The sequence below is a fragment of the Homalodisca vitripennis genome, chromosome 2 (genome assembly GCF_021130785.1).
Source record: "Homalodisca vitripennis isolate AUS2020 chromosome 2, UT_GWSS_2.1, whole genome shotgun sequence".
Taxonomy (NCBI): Eukaryota; Metazoa; Arthropoda; class Insecta; order Hemiptera; family Cicadellidae; genus Homalodisca; species Homalodisca vitripennis.
This window is the reverse complement of record NC_060208.1, coordinates 210548705-210572819: the sequence shown is the minus strand read 5'-3', so window position 1 is coordinate 210572819 and position 24115 is coordinate 210548705. Positions and strand designations below refer to the sequence as shown.

The 24115-nt window shown below is 35.5% G+C and overlaps 1 protein-coding gene across 1 annotated transcript; it reads left to right on the top strand.

Moving 5' to 3' along the window:
• The first annotated feature begins 310 nt into the window (after positions 1–310).
• Positions 311–23663, top strand: LOC124355384. Its single transcript, XM_046806507.1, has 2 exons — positions 311–602; positions 21912–23663. The coding sequence occupies exon 2, from the start codon at positions 21921–21923 to the stop codon at positions 23349–23351; it is 1431 nt and encodes a 476-aa protein (XP_046662463.1). The 5' UTR covers positions 311–602; positions 21912–21920; the 3' UTR covers positions 23352–23663.
• The last annotated feature ends 452 nt before the right edge of the window (positions 23664–24115 follow it).

The following is a 24115-nucleotide window of genomic DNA, read 5'->3' as shown; positions in this document are numbered from 1 at the left end:
CTTTATATTAGTTTTAATTGTATCTTAATTTTTTTAATGTTGGCCACATTACTGGGTCAGTGGCCAGTGACCTTTTCTTGTTAGTTTGACTGTTAAATGATTATGTAATCTATAAAGGGAAAAATGTATCATTATTTTAAGTAACTTTCGCAAATCAGTACTTCAGTATGAACAATGTTTGTAGGCTACAATAAATCTCCTCTAAAGCTGTCAGTCAATGCACTTCAAGTCTCATACGATATTTATTTTTCCAATATCATAATTTCAGGCGGCACAGTTGGCAGCTCTGCCGCGTTAGTCATCTACAACGCTTACTGGCCTGCATTCAGGCTATTGTGTGTTGCTGCAATAACTGGTTTAGTAGCGGGTGAAGCTTTCCTCGTTGAGTTCTACGTTTCAGTGCTTGAAAAGTTTCCTTATTATTCATTACACTTATGTTTGATAATCTTTGTAACGTTACACGTAAGTGTAAATTTAACTAAGATGTAACTAAATTTCACTAAACTGTCCGTTAATATTTACTTTCCGTTAGTGCAATTGTCTGTTCTCATCTAGAACCTCAAACTGTTTACATCCAGCCCGAGTTGGCATCTTCAAGTACGGTATGTATAACAATGTATACCTGCTACTTTAATGGATAATTACCTGTTGATTATGGAATACCCAATCCAGTTTTATTCACACACTCATGCTAGTGGAGAGATTAGTTCTGAACACACTTCCAACTTGTTAAGCCTTTCTTCATCAGACCCAGTTTCTTTTTATTTATAATTTTATCCGTAAGCATGTCATATATTTTACTTTTTACATTCCCTGCTTTGTAGATCCCCTATTAAAAAAATAATCTGACAGATTTTAACTAATATTATGTTGTGTAGAGTACGATAAACGCACTCGGTTGTTTATATCGATATTGACTAATCAAATTATTTAATTATAACCATCGATATAACCAACCGGGATAGTTTAATTTGAACAAATATAATTAACTTATTAATTAAATACATAATCATCTCTAACAACTTTAAGCACTCAATCATATCAGACAATTAACGTGATACTTTACTTCTTAGTAAGTGACTGCGTCAAATTTAAAATGAAAGTAAATTTTTGAAAACTCAATGACATTGTTTTAAAATGTGATAAAGAATGTTTTTCTTACATAAAATCTTTATTACCTGTACAGCAATATTGCTACAGACCCATTTAATGTTGAATTTCTCTACTAGTTAATATAGTACAATGCATAAGTAACAAAATAAAGTTTAGTTTCTTGTAGAAAATGACCTGTAGAAGTGTTTGATAATTTTTAATAGATTTATTGCTTAGATAAAAAAATTATGAATTAATTAAACTTGAATTGAACTTTAATTTGAATATTATAAAAAGTCTATAAATTAATCCACACAATCAAACACGATATTGGCAAGTTATTTAAATTTAAATAATCAAGAATTGTATTTATATCTTAATGTTTCCTAGAAAATTATTAAGGAGATATCCTCCAGAATTAGGTGGAAGATTTTCATATAGGCTCCGTCTATGCTTATGTGGCCTAACATGTCCATTAAATGTAACATTCGTGAAGTTACATCCCTACCTTATGTCAACTTACATATATAACGATAAAACATAATCGGTTTTATAATGTACAAAGATGTTAGAGTTAAAAAGGCATCAGCATGATTTAATACTGCTAAGATTGGATATCATCCTCAAAGTCTTTTTTCCAATACAATCTTTGTTATTTTCTTCCTGCACATGTACCTCAGACCTCAATACCATGTAATCTTTATGGACAAATTATTCCATAATATGCAGTTAAGAACATTTTTAGGACAGGTCTATGTGATCATGATAGATGTCTGATAATATATATGTTACCAGACACCTTGCAACATAAGTGATTAATAAACATGTTCATTCCAGGTCAGTTCCTTATCCAAAATATTCCCCAGAATTTAATATAACTGAATTCATTCATAATTTAATTATTTATCGTTATTGTTAGCTATATGCCATCAGTAGGACTACCTCAGAAAGTAATACAGTTAAATTTGTTGTATTTACTTTCAAACCATTTTTATCAAAATATTGTGTTCAGGCATTGGCATCCTCAAACTTCTTATTTTCTAAATCAGGTTTATTTTTTTTAACTGATGCACAAAGTAGTATAGTAAGCATACTGTATTAATTTACTGAATTTGATAGTTTATTCACAATTATTTATATAAGGCTATGTTAAAATGATAAAGGACGAAGTACAGATCACTGAAGGACACCATACTTTATATCTAAATGATTAGATAACTACTTGTTGTTTTCTATTTCTGAGATAGGATTCAAGTCATCCAGATGGGACTCCTCTAATTCCATAATCAAATACTTTTTGTAGCAGAATTTTGTGATCCACACAGTAAAAGACTTTAACAGGTCTAGAAATACCCCTATAGCAGGATTTTTTCCAAGCCATCAACATTAGCATCTACAAGTTTTACTATCGCATCTTCAAGATGTTGATTTTATGCCGAAAATCCCAATATAAGAACAACCAACCATAGTCGCAGACATGTGTAATGAATCTTTTATGGATTTTACCGTTAATCAACCAAATTGAAAACATTTTTGAACAGGTATCTGTTGCTAATACCTTTTCTAAAGCTCTCAGAGGACCTTCAAACGAAGTAAAATAAATTGTCATATCAGCCGACCTGCTTGCCGATCATCTCTGTATTTGTACGGAATAGAGGTATGGTTTTCTTGAGTTGACGCTTTCAACCACTTCCACTTCTTGAAAGTGGTTAACCATTGATGCCCGACAGAAAAAAAATATAAATAGTCCAAAAAATTTTATTTTCAGTTCTTAATGTGTTGCTACAATTTCGTTATTATTTATGAGTTTGTCATGTTTTAATTGTCTTTTTGATCTTTATGGTCCCTTTATTATTTATCACTGTGCACAATAAATTAATGACTCTAGTGCAACCTCTCGCTGTAGATCTTGAAGTCTTGTTCCAAAACAGTACATACTTTGCCGTCAAAAACGTAAAAGTTTGTATACACTTAGTTCTTTGTATTCCGTAAATATTCCAGCAGCTCTAGAAAGCAGTGAAATGGCAGATTATGCGTATGCTGTATCAGCTGTGAATGCATTAAAAATAAGCCCCATGCTATTCAGAATATCTGCACAGCGGAACTCGATGTTTGTGAAACAGACGTGCGGCCAACAGAACGAACCAAGTCGGTCAAGGTCACAGGACTGTACTGCATTACCATACATACGCAAACGAAATAGTAAAGATTACGCTGAGCGATTTCATCATATTGTATGTTTAGAAAATCGCTATGTTTTTAGTTAAAATATATCAACATTCTTCTTATGATAATGTATGTTATGAAGGAAACAGGATTTTCCGGACATCTGCCATCGTCCAGTGATACAATAAAATCAGTAACACAGTTCAAGATCTGCAGTCTGATCTCTTCTTCAGGTAAATAACTAAACTAACTAATAATTACAAACTATGTCAAAATAAACAAATCATACCAGAGCGTTGTGACCACCTGCGACTGAGGGTGGTTGGTCTACTACAGTCGTATGTGGTTGGTCCACCAATGCAGACCTATTGTGCCCTGTATTCTGTAGTATAGATTTAATAATTAGTGTTTTGTTTAGTTTTTTTATTAAGTGCATGTTGACACGTGACATGGTGGTTGTGATTCCTGACTTAAGCGTTTCTCAAAACTCTGGTATGGTTTGATTATTTTAACATATTTTGTAGTTATGTGTTATGTTACTTATTTACCTGAAGAATAGATCACATTGCAGATCTGGAAACGTAGTGTTACTGATTTTTGTGTATCACTGAACGTTGACAAATTTCCGTAAAATCCTTCACAGTTCTTCCATCGTCAAAAGCAAACTTCAAACAAGGAATGTATTGTATGTTTAGTATATGTAATGGAGTAAACAAAGTAAAGTAATTAATTGTTATAACACAATTACAGTGTGTTCGGCAGAATACATACATTATGTCTTATTTTTTTAATTTTAATAGAACTGGAGTCAAAACCGTCGACGATAGTCGAATCGGGAATAGAATTTTCATAAATGGTACATATTGGACAAACTAGCCAATAGCATTTAACGTCAAATCCCACCATATACGCCTAAAGTGTTAGCGAGAAACGAGCCCTCAGTTGAAGAGGTCACCCGGGCAGTTCGACCACAATACGCCGTAATGGTCTGGCATCATTGTTTTGTTATCAATCTTAACTCTGCTTATTTCCACGCTCGGTCTGCTGTCTAGTCCATACATGATGTTCAAGCAGTGGATATCACATTTTCTGGTTCAGAGTTACTGTATTACTCTGGAACTTAAAATGTCAAAATTTACTATTCCATATGCTGCTTTTTGTGAACTTATACTTTACAGTTAGTGATTATTAGAAAAATATGTTTGTGAGAATTACTTGCAGTTTAGTAAAATTCAATCTTTCAGGAATAAAAAATAGATTATAAACCAAATTTCAAACACAAAAATTATGGGTCTGTCATGTAAAGTAACACTTAGAAGAAAGTTCAGTAACTGGGTTCAAAATAAATGACAACAAAGAATCGCCACATAAACGTTAAGTCTACTCATCGTAACGGATCTCAAACATTTTTAGAATGAGACAATGTCAGTACAGCACCATTCCCAGGCCATGGAAAAATAATATAAACCTGGGAAACCAACAATTATGACAGTTGGTTAAACCCAATTTGGTTCAAACGGTTCAATATTGACAAGCGGCTACTTTACAAGACGATCAGACACAGTACAAAGGGCGAGGTAAAGACACACTCCGGTCCAGGATCTACAGCATGCCCTCCTATCAGGGATATCCGAAGAGAGACTTTCCGGATTTGCTGGAACTGCGAAGAAACTGGGCACAGATTCAGTGACTGTACCAAACCTAAGAGACTCCGATGTTATAACTGCAAAACGGAAGGTATCAAAAAAACGGATTGCCGATGTAATTCGGGAAACTCCTTGAGGAACCCAGACTAAGGAGGTCAGCTGAGATCCCGATATCGTTTTCCAACGCGACCTCCAACGGGAAAGACTCGTATTCTGCTTTCGTATTCTTGGTGGAAGCGAGTAGGTTTTAATGTAAAAGACATTTTTTATATAAATTACATTATATATTTATTATATGTACATTTCACTTTAAATAAATTTAATGTTGAAGTATAAAAAATGTCTTTTCCATTAAAAGACTCGTATGCTGAAGAAATTAAACACTACTCGGCTAGTTTCGGACTGTTACAATTCTTGGAAAAACGTTTGAAGCCCTGATTGATACTGGTGCTATGGTTAGCATAGTGACCAGACTTAGTAAGAGTAAATCATGTAAAATATAATTGCAGAAAACCCCAAAATATAAATTTACTTTGCAAAAGGCCATTGGTTTTAAAACCTATGTATAACACTTGTATTTGGTTGACTTGGATGGAAAGGGCTCAGCTTTACATTGTTTGAGAGTGTGTAAAAGACTTGCTCCTAAGAGCTGATTGATACAACTTAATCTGTACGAGTTACAAATAAAGGCAAAGTTTTATATGGGGTATCTACTAAAGCCCTCACAACCAAAGCTAGAATGTCCAAATGTGAGTTTGTGTTTTCCTACAAAGAAATTCAACTACTTCAAAGAGGTCGACATTTTTCCAAATTATGCAAAAGAAATTGAAGCAGGCTTATATATTACTAAGAGAGTATTGAATTATTCAAAGTGCCTGTGAAGAGATCTTACTTTCGACTAAACTTTATATTTCTTCTTTGATGTTCGGTATATTTAAATGCAATTCTATACGAGTATATATTTAATATATTATTTATTAGATTGAGTTATATTAGTTTCTTTTGTTAATTAGTGGTTTTCTGATGAAAAGTTCAGGGAACCAGAAAATGATTAACATGAACACTGATTTCCATATTTTCTATAACTTTAACCGACTTAACGGAGTAATACAGCAGTACTGTATATATATATATATATAGTTGTTATTACCTGTAACTTTAAACCATCATGCAAGCACGATGCTGTAATAAATTAAAATTAATTTTGATGTTGCTTGTGAAAAAATTAATATACACAGTGAAATCGTATTATGAGGCACTGTATCACATAAGGTGCTATTACGTTTAATCACGTGTCGCGGAAGAAGCTTAGCTGTAATTTCATGCAAAATTTTAAGATTGTGGATCAATTCATACACAAGACATTCCCTTGTCTGATACGCTTTGCTAAAGCTCACCCATATCCCACGGACGACATGGGCTATTTAATTGAACTCGATTTTGTCATTGTAGAAATGAAGGCTCATACCACAGGTATTTCGTTATTGAGGTATCATGCGAAATGCAGAGAGAAGAAACATTTTGCTAGCCCACTGAGTGGTAACAAAATATGCCAAATTCAATGCTGTAACTCAATCTATTCTCGAGATATCCTACGGAAATTTAGGTTTCGGTCAGCTGAATAACTTTAATGCAACATAATAGAAATTTATGTTGCATACAACGTCTATACCTTAATTTTTTATACGTCGTGCGGACATACAAACATACAGAAGATAAATCTTTCCAGCAACCAGAGTAAACGCTCACTTACATAAAGTAGCACATTTAAGATGAAGACAGGAAGTTTTTCCCTTCATTTTGTTCTCTTTTTATGCCGAATGCATTATTTCTTAGTGCTAAAGTTTACACAAACAAGTCTGAAATTAATAACACGTTTCATAAAAAACAGCATAATGATAATATATATAAAAAGAAACCAATGATCTGATTATCTCAAAATCGGTTAGTAGTATCAATCTCATATTCTTTGTTTGAAGGTTATTTTTGACGCTAGAAGGATTTTGAAGGAAACAGGATTTTTTCCGAACATTTGCCATCGTCCAATGAACAACTCTCTGGTCAGTCGTAGGTTGTTGGTAGACGAATGCAGACGTATTGTGACCTACATTCCGTAGTTCAGTTCTAATGATTAGTGTTGTGTATAGTTCTTTATTAAGTGCGTGTTTTTAGAGTTAGTGAAGTTGACAAACAACATGGTGGTTGTGATTCCTGACATAGGCGTGCTACAACTCTTTGGTATGATTTGTTTATTTTTAACCTAGTTTGTAAATATGTATTAGGTTAGTTATTACCTGAAGAAGAGATCAGATTGCAGATCTTTAAACGTAGTGTTACTGATTTATTATTTCACTGAACGATGGCAAATGTCCGGAAAAATCTCATATTATTGTAATTGAAGTTAAGAAACGTTAGATTTTTTGTAAAAATATCCCTTCCTGCTCACTCGGAAGAAATGTACATTTCACATGAAGCTGTCATCTCGAAATGTGAAACTGAACATGCATTATTAGTTTAGATGATTCAGACAACACCGATGGGACCGGACCTTAACCCTAAATATTCATATTCCATACGATACATTCAACAACATTGCATATCTGGAACCCTTACTTGACATTGACTGTCCGTGTACACACTGTATACCTTGATTTTATTTGTCCAATTTTGAATTCATGTAAGATCCGGCTATGGAAAACTCACCATAAATTTACCCTATATGAAGGATAAATATACTTTAAATACCTTTACGTCCTCATTGTGTGTCTTATAAATACGGTTGATTTCTAATTTCAAAGAATGATATGGTTAATACGCAACCACACAGTATTAACCCATTAACCACTTATTACGGTACCGTCTCTTGATCGGAGTTTCGGTTAGCGCTTGATGACGACATACGTTATTAAATATATATTTAAACATTATTATAGTCTCAAATAATAAAGTTTATATATTAAATTCCAACTAAATAACATGTACTATACAAATGAATACATATTAACCAATGTGAATCAAGGTGTAATACTGTACCTGCACTTTTTGCGTGTTTGCTAGGAGATAACAAATGTTGTATTTTACTAAAAGCTACGTAAAATTCATAAAAATAAGAAAACCCATTGAAATAAGATTGTTCACTCAATGAGTTACATTTCCTACACAACTACACCAGTACCTGGAGACTGCGGAGTGTAGAGTGGAGCCGAGGTTCGAGTCCCCGGAGTCGGAGGACAGCACGCTGAGTCCTGTCTGTCGTTGGAGGATGTGTTACTTGCGTGAAGCCCACCTGCGGAACAACTGGAGACGATGGAAGTGTACCACAAATGATATACCGGTCGAGTATGCACATCGTAGGGATATGTGTACTTTTGTTTCTAACGACTTTGTTATTATCACACGAGACAAGTTTTGTCACGAATGCCACGACATTGAGGCACGTCAGAAATGTTCCCGTCCGTTCTTAGCAAACCCAGTTCGTATCTCATTCAATGAATGTGATGTAACGGTCAGCGAGAAATGTTTAGTGGTTGTGCAGAGAAGTCACGCGGAAGTTTACAACTGCGAATCTTCCGACGACTCGAAATGGTCCATGAGGTATTGTTTCTTTGTTGATGGAACTGAGACATATTTATCAAGTGACACAGCCAAGTTTATAGCTAATGACAAGCGACACAACTACATCAAATCTTATTATTTAACTGGACATTTGTTTTTTTATGTTACAAGAAAAAATTGTGATGTTCACATATAGAGTCTTAACGAAGGAAAAGAATTAATTCGATTTAAGTAGCCTGTGAATCATGAGCTTGCTGGATCTAAAGAAATCGATTACAGAATTATAAATTCCGAGAAAGATTCAAGAGATTTTGTCATAGTTCTGAGCTATTTATTGGGAAATATAGTTGCTAACGTATTCCATGTTTTACAGCCTCGATAGATTACAGTTCCTCCCTTTCCAAGTGCGCCATGACTTTATCAGCAGTCGTGTTAGACGTGTTTTAATGGACCAGTTCGTCGTTGTTGCTGATAAATATGGTCCTGTTTACATATGCAACTATATGAGGTCTGAACTGATTGTGGAGGTGCCAACCATGGCATTGATCGATAACTCCATCTGATACAGCATGGTGGTCTAGTACGTGATTCAGAAGTAGGGTAGTGAGGCGTCTAGAGGTAACGATAGCGTTCACACATCAAGCTATACGCTGTTAGGGGCAGCGAGATTTAGAGATTTCACCAAATAAACAGACCCGTCTGATAAGACAGACAGAAGATACTGAAACTTACTTAAGTTAATGAAGATGAGCAAACTTAGATTCAAAATCACCATGCCGGTAAGAAATCTCTGCATTGTAAGTCTTAATAGTGCAAGGTTGAATTTGAGCGAGTGGAGGGGGCGTGGATTCAATCTTTCACACAAGCTCTCTAATTTTATTGTCACCTCTTGATAGAGTCAGTCTACTTACGGTAAACTAAAGTTTAGGTTAACGAGGTTAACATTATTTAGTCCTGTAAAATAAAGTATAATTAAGTAAAATAATAGAGACATTACATGAGGTAGGTCAGTCACTTTCAACAACGTTAATAACACATAAACTATTATTACACTATAAATATAAAAAAGAAAAAGAACGTCAAGACTTCAGTTGTAAAATCCACAAAAAAGGAAAGCAATTGGCCTAATATAGATTAAAACGCTTTTTAAAATTTAGATTTCGCTTGATTAAGTATGTTTAATAACAACAAAGAATTTACTACACATAATGTAGCTATGATAGGAAGGATTGAACTGAATTTTGAGTTTAGCTCCAGTTAACCTTCCTGGTATTGCAATGTCTGGTATCTGACGCTGACTCCTGAATTCTGGAGTCTTTTTCGTCTGAAGAGACGACAAAGAAGCTCAAAAGGACAAAAAATTTACATCGAACATGACTTCATATTCTAGGAGTCAAGTCTGCGACAGCGTCAGATACCAGACGGTGCAATAAAGGGAAGGTGAACTGGAGCTAAACTAAAAATTGAACAAAGAGGTAATTTACAGTATTAGAATTGAGTGGCAATAAGTGAAAACTGTTAGAATTAAACGATTATCGTAGCTTATCAGCCTGTAATAAGCTATAACTGACAAGATAAAGTATTTATAAGTATGGCTTGATTACGTAGGCCTTATTATTATAGAGTGATAGAGAATCCGCTGTTTTTATTCAATAACTAGCTGTTTCCCGCGGCTTCGCACGCTTTTTGTAAGCGTTACCCTGTATGTGCACTTCTAGCTCAAGTAAATTATATTTCCAACGCCGATGTAGTTTGCTTTGTTGCCACGATCAAGAAAATCTGTATATGTTTATAGCCATTGTACACGTACATGTATTTTATTATAAAGTGGTCTAACTCAAGCTTTAAGTTCAACCAGGAATTTATCTTCAAGACAAAAATATACATCATAACTTAGCGCCTTCAAATAGTGTTTTGCTATTAAATATTCGTAACTGTCTCGTAATTGCAGTTTATAATGTGCAGGCGCTTTGAAAGCTTTGAAAACGAAAAAGTTGACAACATTGACAACATGAACGTAAAACGAACGTGATTTTTGTGTTTTATGTTCTATTTATTGTGATTTTGCATGTGAGTTAAAAAACCACAAAAATCACGTTCATTTTACGTTTATGTTGTCAATGTTGTCAACTTTTACGTTCATGTTGTCAAATTTGTTGTTAATAAATGGATAAATGTTAAAAAAAATGTTCTACTTGTAACATGGTAAAAGATATTGCAGAATTTGGAAAACAACTCGAAAAGATCAGATCATCTTGTAAAAAATGTATAAATAAAAAACGATTAAATCGATATTATAAAAATAAAAATGATAACAAAGACTGGAATTTTATGACAAAAACGATAATAGTCTTGATCACAGACGCGCAAAATTGCATACCAATCAAGGTATAAATCTGTTAAAACAATATAGAGAATCAGGTTATTTTATAAGAGAAAACTTAAAATTTTAAATAGATCACTAAATTTGTCAATATTTTTCTTAAATAAATGGTTAGTGCAATAACACTATTAAAAAGCGACACAGAAAAAATAAAAGAAGAAAGAAATCAAAAAATCTTAGAATTAATACAAAATGCAGAAGCAAACTTTAAGAATTTGAGAAAAAACTAATACAATCTTCTAGATGACAAATTTAAACCAGAGCTTGTAGAAATACGGTTCAAAAATGGTAAGAGTACTGTACTTACATTAAACAATGAAGAATCAGATTCATTAACATTTGATACAGATGATGAAGAAAAAATTTCTGATATAGTCAAAAAGATTATTACTAGCACAATTGATTTAGATGAGTTACAAAATATTTCTGGAGGCCGACTGTATAAATATAGATTTAGACCAAAATACGGTTGTGAAATAAGAGAAAATCTTAAATTCTAAACAAACAACAAGCTTCTTGATGGACACAATTTTATAAGCTCAAACCAGATATCACTGACAATATACTTTACATTGATTCGAAGCGGATTTGACAATATTTCCAAAAGATTATACATTTCTTCCAAACAGATTTTACATTGATTTCAAGCGGATTTGACATAATTTTTAATAGATAGTTCATGGCTTCGTGATAGCTGGCTCCGTGAGCTTGCTTCGTGGTCTAGCTTCGTGAGCTGGCTACGTGGTCTTCCTTCGTGGTCTAGCTTCGTGAGCTTACTTCGTGGTGTAGCTTCGTGAGCTGGCTTGGTGGTCTTCCTTCGTGGTCTTCCTTCGTGGTCTTCCTTCGTGGTCTAGCTTCATGAGCTGTCTTCGTGGTCTAGCTTCGTGAGCTTACTTCGTGAGCTGGCTTCGTGAGCTGGCTTCGTGGTCTTCCTTCGTGGTCTAGCTTCGTGAGCTTATTTCGTGGTGTAGCTTCGTGAGCTGGCTTCGTGAGCTTACTTCGTGGTGTAGCTTCGTGAGCTGGCTTCGTGGTCTTCCTTCGTGGTCTAGTTTCGTGAGCTGGCTTCGTGGTCTATCTTCGTGGTCTTCCTTCATGGTCTTGCTTCGTGGTCTAGCGATTGAGTAAAGCAGATTTAACTACAATTGTTATAGATTTTCCGTTTATTCGAAACATATATGAGAACATTGGCAATAGATTTTATATTGATTCTAGCAGATTGATTAAAGCAGATTTAACTACAATTGTTACAAATTTTCCGTTTATTCGAAACAGATATGAGAACATTGTCAATAGATTTTACATTGATTCTAGCAGATTGATTAAAGCAGATTTAACTACAATTGTTACAAATTTTCCGTTTATTCGAAACAGATATGAGAACATTGTCAATAGATTTTACATTGATTCTAGCAGATTTATTAAAGCAGATCTAACTACAATTGTTACAAATTTTCCGTTTATTCGAAACAGATATGAGAACATTGTCAATAGATTTTACATTGATTCTAGCAGATTTATTAAAGCAGATCTAACTACAATTGTTACAAATTTTCCGTTTATTCGAAACAGATATGAGAACATTGTCAATAGATTTTACATTGATTCTAGCAGATTTATTAAAGCAGATCTAACTACAATTGTTACAAATTTTCCGTTTATTCGAAACAGATATGAGAACATTGTCAATAGATTTTACATTGATTCTAGCAGATTTATTAAAGCAGATCTAACTACAATTGTTACAAATTTTCCGTTTATTCGAAACAGATATGAGAACATTGTCAATAGATTTTACATTGATTCTAGCAGATTTATTAAAGCAGATCTAACTACAATTGTTACAAATTTTCCGTTTATTCGAAACAGATATGAGAACATTGTCAATAGATTTTACATTGATTCTAGCAGATTTATTAAAGCAGATCTAACTACAATTGTTACAAATTTTCCGTTTATTCGAAACAGATATGAGAACATTGTCAATAGATTTTACATTGATTCTAGCAGATTTATTAAAGCAGATCTAACTACAATTGTTACAAATTTTCCGTTTATTCGAAACAGATATGAGAACATTGTCAATAGATTTTACATTGATTCTAGCAGATTTATTAAAGCAGATCTAACTACAATTGTTACAAATTTTCCGTTTATTCGAAACAGATATGAGAACATTGTCAATAGATTTTACATTGATTCTAGCAGATTTATTAAAGCAGATCTAACTACAATTGTTACAAATTTTCCGTTTATTCGAAACAGATATGAGAACATTGTCAATAGATTTTACATTGATTCTAGCAGATTTATTAAAGCAGATCTAACTACAATTGTTACAAATTTTCCGTTTATTCGAAACAGATATGAGAACATTGTCAATAGATTTTACATTGATTCTAGCAGATTTATTAAAGCAGATCTAACTACAATTGTTACAAATTTTCCGTTTATTCGAAACAGATATGAGAACATTGTCAATAGATTTTACATTGATTCTAGCAGATTTATTAAAGCAGATCTAACTACAATTGTTACAAATTTTCCGTTTATTCGAAACAGATATGAGAACATTGTCAATAGATTTTACATTGATTCTAGCAGATTTATTAAAGCAGATCTAACTACAATTGTTTTAGATTTTTCGTTTATTCGTATCAGGTTCAACAATATTTCCAATAGATTGATTCGAAGCAGATTTTACTAAGTTTCCAATAGACAGATTAAGGAAGTAGAAGTAAACAGCTATAGATTCGGTTATTCGTGATTACTTGGATTCATTTATCAGTAACACAGCTAAAGATTCGATTATTTTTTCATTCGTGATTTCTCAGATTCATTTATCGGTAAAACAGCTATAGATTATGTTATTTTTCATTCGTGATTTACCGTTAGATTTCTCAGATTCATTTATGGTTCATTAGACAGTATTTTACATTGATTTACTGTTGGCTCTAAAGTGGTATAGAAACCCCATATTCATATCTACATATATATACAGGGTGTATATTATGTCTGGAAACACCCAAATATATCCTTTAATAATTTAAATATAAATTTGAAACCTCTTACAATCGTGATAGAGATTGGGCATCTACTTTTTGGAACAATGTTTTGTTATGTCACACCAACGGGGGACGTCCTGCCGAGGGTATCGTGAATATTCTTAACTGAAGCCTATACCTTGTGATACATAATTTTAAAGGTAATAGCTTACTGAATTGAATGCCACAAACCGCATCTCAAAGGAATTATTCTATCAGAAAATAGAGCATTTTTAGTATTGAAAATTTACTGATGTTCAACAATGTAATTTTAACATGGTTCTTGCCACAAAATGTGTTACACTAATTTTTTAGCATTTTTTAAATGTTCAATAAAAATAAAATAAACAATTTATTTTTAAGCTGGTTTCATTAGTACAAATTTACCAGTTTTTATTACAATGAATAAAACTTATGAGTCACTTTCTCTGATTACTTATGAATCTGTACTTGGTGTTTTCCAGTCAGCAGGAAGGTTTAAAGAGACAAAGGTCACTAGCCTATGAGAAACATTATTGTGTTATTAATCATCTGGTCTACAGGTTTCAGTTTGTTGAGCATGGAGCTTTCACTAGACAGGTCTAAGCTTGGGAATTACAAATGGACAAAGGTCATATCATTCCTGTCGAGTTAATCAGTGTCTCTGAAGCATTGCTGTCAACAAGTTATCTAATTACAGTAGTTCAGTTTTTATTTGGCATTTTAATGGAATTGTCTGAAAGAGAACGAATTACTCTGTTGATGATGCGAGGATATGGCGATCGTCAAAGATCTTATCGGGAAGTTTGTAATTTGTTTAATGACACTTTCCCAGAAAGGAATCCCATAAGTGTTTCAACAATATCAAAAACTATTGAGCGTTTTGAAATGACAGGGAGTGTACGTAATCGGCCAAAGTCGGGTAGGATACAATCTGCAACAGATGAAGAACATGCACTAGATGTTTTGCAAACATTTATTGAAGACCCACATACATCGCTCAGAAAAGCTGCACAGCAACATGATATGCACCCTATGTCTGTGAGTAAGATTTTGAAAATTAATAAATACAAACCATTTAAAGTTCATTTAGTCCAACAGTTAAGTGAGGATGATTACGACAGAAGAGTTGAGTTTTGTGAACTTGTGATGCGCAAATGTGATGACAATAGAGATTTTCTGACCAACATACTATTTTCTGATGAGGCAACTTTTTTCCTAAATGGCAATGTTAACAGGCACAATTGCCGTTACTGGGCTAGTGAAAACCCACATTGGATTACTGAGTCCCATTCACAGCAACCACAAAAACTGAACGTATGGTGTGGAATTTTAGGTAACAAAATTGTTGGACCCTTTTTCATCAATGGAAATTTAAATGCCGAACTTTACTACAATATGCTCCAAAATGAAATAATCCCAGCTATTCAAATTGCATCAGGAGAATACTTTGATAATGTATGGTTTCAGCAGGATGGCGCTCCACCCCATTATGGGAGACAGGTAAGAGAGTATTTGGATTTAAGGTTTCCTCATAAATGGATTGGCCGAAGAGGAGAAATCGAATGGCCTCCAAGATCTCCGGATTTGTCACCAATCGATTATTTCCTATGGGGTCATTTAAAATCCAATGTTTATAGAAGAAAGCCTCATAATTTGGAAGACCTAAGAAACAGGATTATAGAGGAGATTGCTTTGATAACTGAAGAAATGTTAGGCAACTCTGTCGAATCATTTTACACAAGATTGGCTCATTGTCAAACCGTAGAAGGAACACAGTTCGAACAATTGCTTTGACACCAAATGCAGGTAAAACGTTTGTTGTAAGACTTTTCTAACAGCATACATTATTTTTTATTTGTAATAAGAAATCAATAACATAAGTATTTCCATAATTGTACTGTAATAAAAACTGGCAAATTTGTGCTAATAGAACCAGCTTAAAATGAAATTTTTGTTTTATTTAATTGAACATTTAAAAAAATGCTCAAAAATTAGTGTAACACATTTTGTGGCAAGATCCATGTTAAAATTACATTGTTGAACATCAGTAAATTTTCAATACTAAAAATGCTCTATTTTCTGATAGAATAATTCCCTTGAGATGCGGTTTGTGGCATTCAATTCAGTAAGCTATTACCTTTAAAATTATGTATCACAAGGTATAGGCTTCCATTAAGAATATTCACGATACCCTCGGCAGGACGTCCCCCGTTGGTGTGACATAACAAAACATTGTTCCAAAAAGTAGATGCCCAATCTCTATCACGATTGTAAGAGGTTTCAAATATATATTTAAATTATTAAAGGATATATTTGGGTGTTTCCAGGCATAATATACACCCTGTATATATATATATATATATATATATATATATATATATATATATATATATATATATACGAGTATATTCTTCACACTCACTATATTACTTATTTACTAATACATACTTTACCAATCAAAACACATACAATCATACTCGTAATATACTTGTTCAAATATAACCCATATGCTTACAATGTTTCAACATTTCCAACGTACCCACGCAACTAACACGCACTCACGCGTACATTTTTATATGCCTGTTACACAAACACTTGTATTAATTTTCCGCCTCCCATCATAACCCACATAATCTATTAACTATAATTTGATGTCACCAATAATTCAGTATGACCTCTTTCCACCATGTTTAGCCAATTTAATATTTTTCTTTCTAAAGAAAACATTGTTATATAGATAATGTTTTTTATGGTATCCAGCAATCTTTTGAAAATGATGTGTGCTAGTAGTATTAGTAGTACAGAAGGTTTTAATTAATTTCGGATCTCTAGTCCGTCCTATAGTAGCATATATTGTGGAATATTCATGAGGCAAAGAGTCAAATAGGTTCGATTGATTTTTAAAAACGTAGATAACAAGTGCTATGATGTTTGTCAGCAGCTTGTCCTAAACTTACATCTCAATATACAAAGCATCCGAAGAGTATCTTCGACACCTCCACAATAGATACACCTTCATAATAGATTTCAGTGTGACGAGAAGCCGATTATCACTGCCCTGTAAGCCCCGCCCCATACTAAAATGTCCTCTCAATAATTGACTGCATATATGCGATATGTACCATCCGAACATCTCTAATTTTCAGTACTTAATGTAATTGTTGAAACGCAAGAATCATTGTCCTTAATCTCTTATAGATATAACTTATGTGTGCATCCACGTCAATCGGTTGTCAAAAATAACACCAAGATATTTATACCCATTAACACAATCAATTATGCCACACGGGCAATCACTTTTACGAGTCAAGTCATCGCATACGTCGAGCTTAATACTAATAATAGAAAAGTCGCTGGATTTGCGTAATGATAAAGGCATACATTTTGTTTTAGCACGTTCAACGTTTGATTAAGCATCCTTTGGAGGGAACTTCACAGGGCGAACTCAGTGTCTATGGGTACCCGGAGAGATTTCCCTCACTATCGTCAATCAGTACGTCTGGTACGAGCATCTTCTGGAGGGAACTTCACAAGGCGAACTCGGTGTCTATGAGTACCCGGAGTGATTTCACTCACTAACGTCAATCAGGACAAGCGCTCTGTGTGGTACGTTTGATTTAGCATCCTTTGGAGGGAACTTCACAAGGCGAACTCGGTGTCTATGAGTACCCGGAGTGATTTCACTCACTAACGTCAATCAGGACAAGCGCTCTGTGTGGTACGTTTGATTTAGCATCCTTTGGAGGGAACTTCACAAGGCGAACTCGGTGTCTATGAGTACCCGGAGTGATTTCACTCACTAACGTCAATCATGACAAGCGCTCTGTGTGGTACGTTTGATTTAGCATCCTTTGGAGGGAACTTCACAGGGCGAACTCAGTGTCTATGGGTACCCGGAGAGATTTCCCTCACTATCGTCAATCAGTACGTCTGGTACGAGCATCTTCTGGAGGGAACTTCACAAGGCGAACTCGGTGTCTATGAGTACCCGGAGTGATTTCACTCACTAACGTCAATCAGGACAAGCGCTCTGTGTGGTACGTTTGATTTAGCATCCTTTGGAGGGAACTTCACAAGGCGAACTCGGTGTCTATGAGTACCCGGAGTGATTTCACTCACTAACGTCAATCAGGACAAGCGCTCTGTGTGGTACGTTTGATTTAGCATCCTTTGGAGGGAACTTCACAAGGCGAACTCGGTGTCTATGAGTACCCGGAGTGATTTCACTCACTAACGTCAATCATGACAAGCGCTCTGTGTGGTACGTTTGATTTAGCATCCTTTGGAGGGAACTTCACAAGGCGAACTCGGTGTCTATGAGTACCCGGAGAGATTTCCCTCACTATCGTCAATCAGTACGTCTGGTACGAGCATCTTCTGGAGGGAACTTCACAAGGCGAACTCGGTGTCTATGAGTACCCGGAGTGATTTCACTCACTAACGTCAATCAGGACAAGCGCTCTGTGTGGTACGTTTGATTTAGCATCCTTTGGAGGGAACTTCACAAGGCGAACTCGGTGTCTATGAGTACCCGGAGAGATTTCCCTCACTATCGTCAATCAGTACGTCTGGTACGAGCATCTTCTGGAGGGAACTTCACAAGGCGAACTCGGTGTCTATGGGTACCCGGAGAGATTTCCCTCACTATCGTCAATCAGTACGTCTGGTACGAGCATCTTCTGGAGGGAACTTCACAGGGCGAACTCAGTGTCTATGGGTACCCGGAGAGATTTCCCTCACTATCGTCAATCAGTACGTCTGGTACGAGCATCTTCTGGAGGGAACTTCACAGGGCGAACTCAGTGTCTATGGGTACCCGGAGAGATTTCCCTCACTATCGTCAATCAGTACGTCTGGTACGAGCATCTTCTGGAGGGAACTTCACAAGGCGAACTCGGTGTCTATGAGTACCCGGAGTGATTTCACTCACTAACGTCAATCAGGACAAGCGCTCTGTGTGGTACGTTTGATTTAGCATCCTTTGGAGGGAACTTCACAGGGCGAACTCAGTGTCTATGGGTACCCGGAGAGATTTCCCTCACTATCGTCAATCAGTACGTCTGGTACGAGCATCTTCTGGAGGGAACTTCACAAGGCGAACTCGGTGTCTATGAGTACCCGGAGTGATTTCACTCACTAACGTCAATCAGGACAAGCGCTCTGTGTGGTACGTTTGATTTAGCATCCTTTGGAGGGAACTTCACAAGGCGAACTCGGTGTCTATGAGTACCCGGAGTGATTTCACTCACTAACGTCAATCAGGACAAGCGCTCTGTGTGGTACGTTTGATTTAGCATCCTTTGGAGGGAACTTCACAAGGCGAACTCGGTGTCTATGAGTACCCGGAGTGATTTCACTCACTAACGTCAATCAGGACAAGCGCTCTGTGTGGTACGTTTGATTTAGCATCCTTTGGAGGGAACTTCACAAGGCGAACTCGGTGTCTATGAGTACCCGGAGTGATTTCACTCACTAACGTCAATCAGGACAAGCGCTCTGTGTGGTACGTTTGATTTAGCATCCTTTGGAGGGAACTTCACAAGGCGAACTCGGTGTCTATGAGTACCCGGAGTGATTTCACTCACTAACGTCAATCAGGACAAGCGCTCTGTGTGGTACGTTTGATTTAGCATCCTTTGGAGGGAACTTCACAAGGCGAACTCGGTGTCTATGAGTACCCGGAGTGATTTCACTCACTAACGTCAATCATGACAAGCGCTCTGTGTGGTACGTTTGATTTAGCATCCTTTGGAGGGAACTTCACAAGGCGAACTCGGTGTCTATGAGTACCCGGAGAGATTTCCCTCACTATCGTCAATCAGGACAAGCGCTCTGTGTGGTACGAGCATCTTCTGGAGGGAACTTCACAAGGCGAACTCGGTGTCTATGAGTACCCGGAGTGATTTCACTCACTAACGTCAATCAGGACAAGCGCTCTGTGTGGTACGTTTGATTTAGCATCCTTTGGAGGGAACTTCACAAGGCGAACTCGGTGTCTATGAGTACCCGGAGAGATTTCCCTCACTATCGTCAATCAGTACGTCTGGTACGAGCATCTTCTGGAGGGAACTTCACAAGGCGAACTCGGTGTCTATGGGTACCCGGAGAGATTTCCCTCACTATCGTCAATCAGTACGTCTGGTACGAGCATCTTCTGGAGGGAACTTCACAGGGCGAACTCAGTGTCTATGGGTACCCGGAGAGATTTCCCTCACTATCGTCAATCAGTACGTCTGGTACGAGCATCTTCTGGAGGGAACTTCACAGGGCGAACTCAGTGTCTATGGGTACCCGGAGAGATTTCCCTCACTATCGTCAATCAGTACGTCTGGTACGAGCATCTTCTGGAGGGAACTTCACAAGGCGAACTCGGTGTCTATGAGTACCCGGAGTGATTTCACTCACTAACGTCAATCAGGACAAGCGCTCTGTGTGGTACGTTTGATTTAGCATCCTTTGGAGGGAACTTCACAAGGCGAACTCGGTGTCTATGAGTACCCGGAGTGATTTCACTCACTAACGTCAATCAGGACAAGCGCTCTGTGTGGTACGTTTGATTTAGCATCCTTTGGAGGGAACTTCACAAGGCGAACTCGGTGTCTATGAGTACCCGGAGTGATTTCACTCACTAACGTCAATCAGGACAAGCGCTCTGTGTGGTACGTTTGATTTAGCATCCTTTGGAGGGAACTTCACAAGGCGAACTCGGTGTCTATGAGTACCCGGAGTGATTTCACTCACTAACGTCAATCAGGACAAGCGCTCTGTGTGGTACGTTTGATTTAGCATCCTTTGGAGGGAACTTCACAAGGCGAACTCGGTGTCTATGGGTACCCGGAGTGATTTCACTCACTAACGTCGATTTTAGTTAAACAGTTCTTGAAATAAATTCGTTGATGATCAGTGAAAACTATCATGTTTTTCACACAAAGGAGTAAATAAATTTCTTTGTAGATAGATAATGTAATGATATAGATAAAATTACATAAATAAATAAATAAATATATATATATATTAATGTAATAAAAATAACATTATATATATATATATATATATATATATATACATTCATTAAATTTACATAAATGGCAATAGCCGAATTTAATTTATTTCAATAGACATTGAATCGCAAAAACTACTTGCTCCGCCGGGATTCGAACCCGGATCTCTCACTTGCCAGGTGAATGTGCTACCATTACACCAGTTACATTGAATCGCATTTATACTTAATGAATGTAAATAAAAGTCATTTGACAGGTATTTGGTCTTCCGATCATATGTTAGTTTGGTTATTTAAACACATATGTGAAATAAACGGCCAAATACAAAATAATTGAATCGTAAAAAGTGAGGGCTCTGTGTTGTAATGGTAGCACATTCACCCGGCAAGTGAGAGATCCGGGTTCGAGTCCCGGCGGAGCAAGTACTTTTTGCGATTCAATGTTTATTGAAATAAATTTTATATATATATATATATATATATATATATATATATATATACACATACATATATTCATATATAAGTTCTTGGGAATACCTGTTACAAGCTTTTGAGTTACAAAAAAAATATATATATAAATATATAGGTATAAAAGAAAACAAAACACGTTTCTTCAACTCTAAATGCTTAATATTTCGTTACTTTTCAGTTACATTATCAAAAGCATGTATAAAATAAAATATAAACAAATATAAGAATGAAGGTTATAAAATCATTGCAAACTATATATAGTTCAAAACTCATAATAGCGGTTTGGTATAAATTATTTCTTTCAGAAAACGTAGTTTTTTAGGAATATAATATAAAAATTAACCTTTATTTTCAATTAACGCTGAAATGAATATTTATTGATCAAATTTGTAAATGGTTCTTTATACAATATTGTACTGCTCATAACAATAGACAATTTAAGATGGTTATAAACATACTGTTTAATATTATTGGTATTATTATAATTGAATTAAGTGTTTTCCCTAAATCGCAATATGTAACTTCCGTTTTAGACTTAAGTATGACAAGGAATAAAATTTGTGTTTCAATTCCAGGGAACAGGGATGGAGTCACTTCTTCTAGATGCGGTAGAAGAGGTCACAAAGTATCTAACTCCACAAGAACTATCAGCGTGTTGTGCCGTCAGTGTGGACTGGAGAGATGCCTTCAACCAGGACAGTCTGTGGAGGCCACACTGTAACAAGGACACGGCAGAGTACCTGGAGACGGCGGAGTGTAGAGTGGAGCCGAGGTTCGAGTCCCCGGAGTCGGAGCACAGCACGCTGAGTCCTGTCTGTCGCTGGAGGATGTGTTACATGCGTGAGATCCACCTGCGGAACAACTGGAGACAATGGAATTACGTGAAAGAAATAATAAAGATTGATTGGGAAATAGAGAGTGATTTTAATAGTTTTGTTTCAAACGATTTCGTCATAATTTCAAACAAACAAGAGGTTACTTTGTGGAACGTCAAAGACTCTCCTGTACGTATGGGAAATCCGTTTAGACCACTGTGTGACACTACTGTGTACTGCTGTTATACAATTGGTAAAAACACAATCGCCCTGGTTTTGAGTAGTCATGTAGAAGTTTACAGCTTTGATTCTGTTCATGACGAAACTTGGCGACTTAAGTACTTTTTCTTCATTGATGATTTGGAAAGTCGTCCCCCAAATGAGGCAGATACATTTAAGGCGAAGGGCAATGAACAAGGACATACATTCACCACTAACTTCATCATCGAAAGTTTCTTTATATGCTTCATAACTAAAGGAACTAAAAGTTTTAAAATCTGGGATCTCAGTGTTGGAAAACTATTAAAATGGAGGGGTTTTCCAAAAAGACCTGAGAAAATTGCTTTCAAGGAAGTAAGTTATAGCATTATCGAACCTGAAAAACAATCATCACACTTTGTTGCCAAAGTGAGGTATGACATGGAAAACATTTACAGGTATTATTTCTACATTTATAGCTTGAGAGAAATGAAGTTCATTTCTTTTGAAGTTTGCTGCGAATTCCAGTCTTCAAATGTCCCTTGTGTTTTAGTCGATCGGTTTCTTGCCATAACGAACTACGAATCAGTTCTCATATACAACTACGTCAAACAACAGTTGGTAGTGAAAGTACCAACTAATCATAGTGAAATCATGGCGGTTGGATCCAACATTTTGATCACTGACAATGAATATATCTATGGAATGTTCAATTCCAGAACTTTAAAAGTTGAGATGTTGACAGTAACGAATGACGAGGAGGTGCCGATACTTTTCTGTGGAGAACATTTGTTTGGTGGATTTTTTTCTACGGCAAATTCAGTCACGGGCCTAGAATTTTGGGCAACTGGGAAATGTTTGAACTCAAAAGAGATAACATGTATCGGTCGTTTTTGCTATGTTCAATCTTATGATACCAATAAATCACACACGAAAATAATCCTTAACTCGTACACTCCTAGTTCAAATCCATCTTACTTCGAAGTGATAAGTTTTTGGTAATCCTGACAGTTAATTAATATAATATAATTAGTTGATATATTTGATTTGAACGTAAAATATTTAATTACATACAGTATTGTGATAGTATTATGACTTGTTTGTAATAATACTAAATATATTGTTGTACAAAGATATTTTCATTATTTTTACACAAATTTTAAAAACTCAGCTGATAATATTATTCATCCACCTCATTAACTATGTATGAACATTGCTTTATAAAGTATTATTCATTAAATAATATTTACTTACATTAACACTTGTGTTAACAAATTTATGTTGTTAGCAAACCAATAGATATGCATATTCTTAGATCTTTGTGTTATTTGTGTCAACCCTAAAAAAGATAAAATTGTCCGTACCATTTATTTTGATAAGACCTCCAAACCATCCATTGTAAGTGAGGTTTATGACTATCAATATTTCTTTAGACCTCAGATAATGTTTTTAGTTCAATAAAGGCTACTGCTAATAAAAAACGGGTTTATACTGTAGTACATACATTTTGACTAGAGTAGTTGATTTACGCTTACGTATGCACATATTTTCTTGATTGGAGTAAATATCAATATTACTTTTAGCGTCAGAAACATCACAGACTGTAAATAAACGTTTTTAAAACTAAGTTGGATTTCAAAACCCCCATATGTGTTTATTTTTTTTTTTTTGTCAATGCTACAGTATAAATTGAACTGTGGAACCGTAAATAGATTAGATAAGTAGTGACTCCTTCGGTAGTTTGTAAGCTATATATTTTAAGCTAT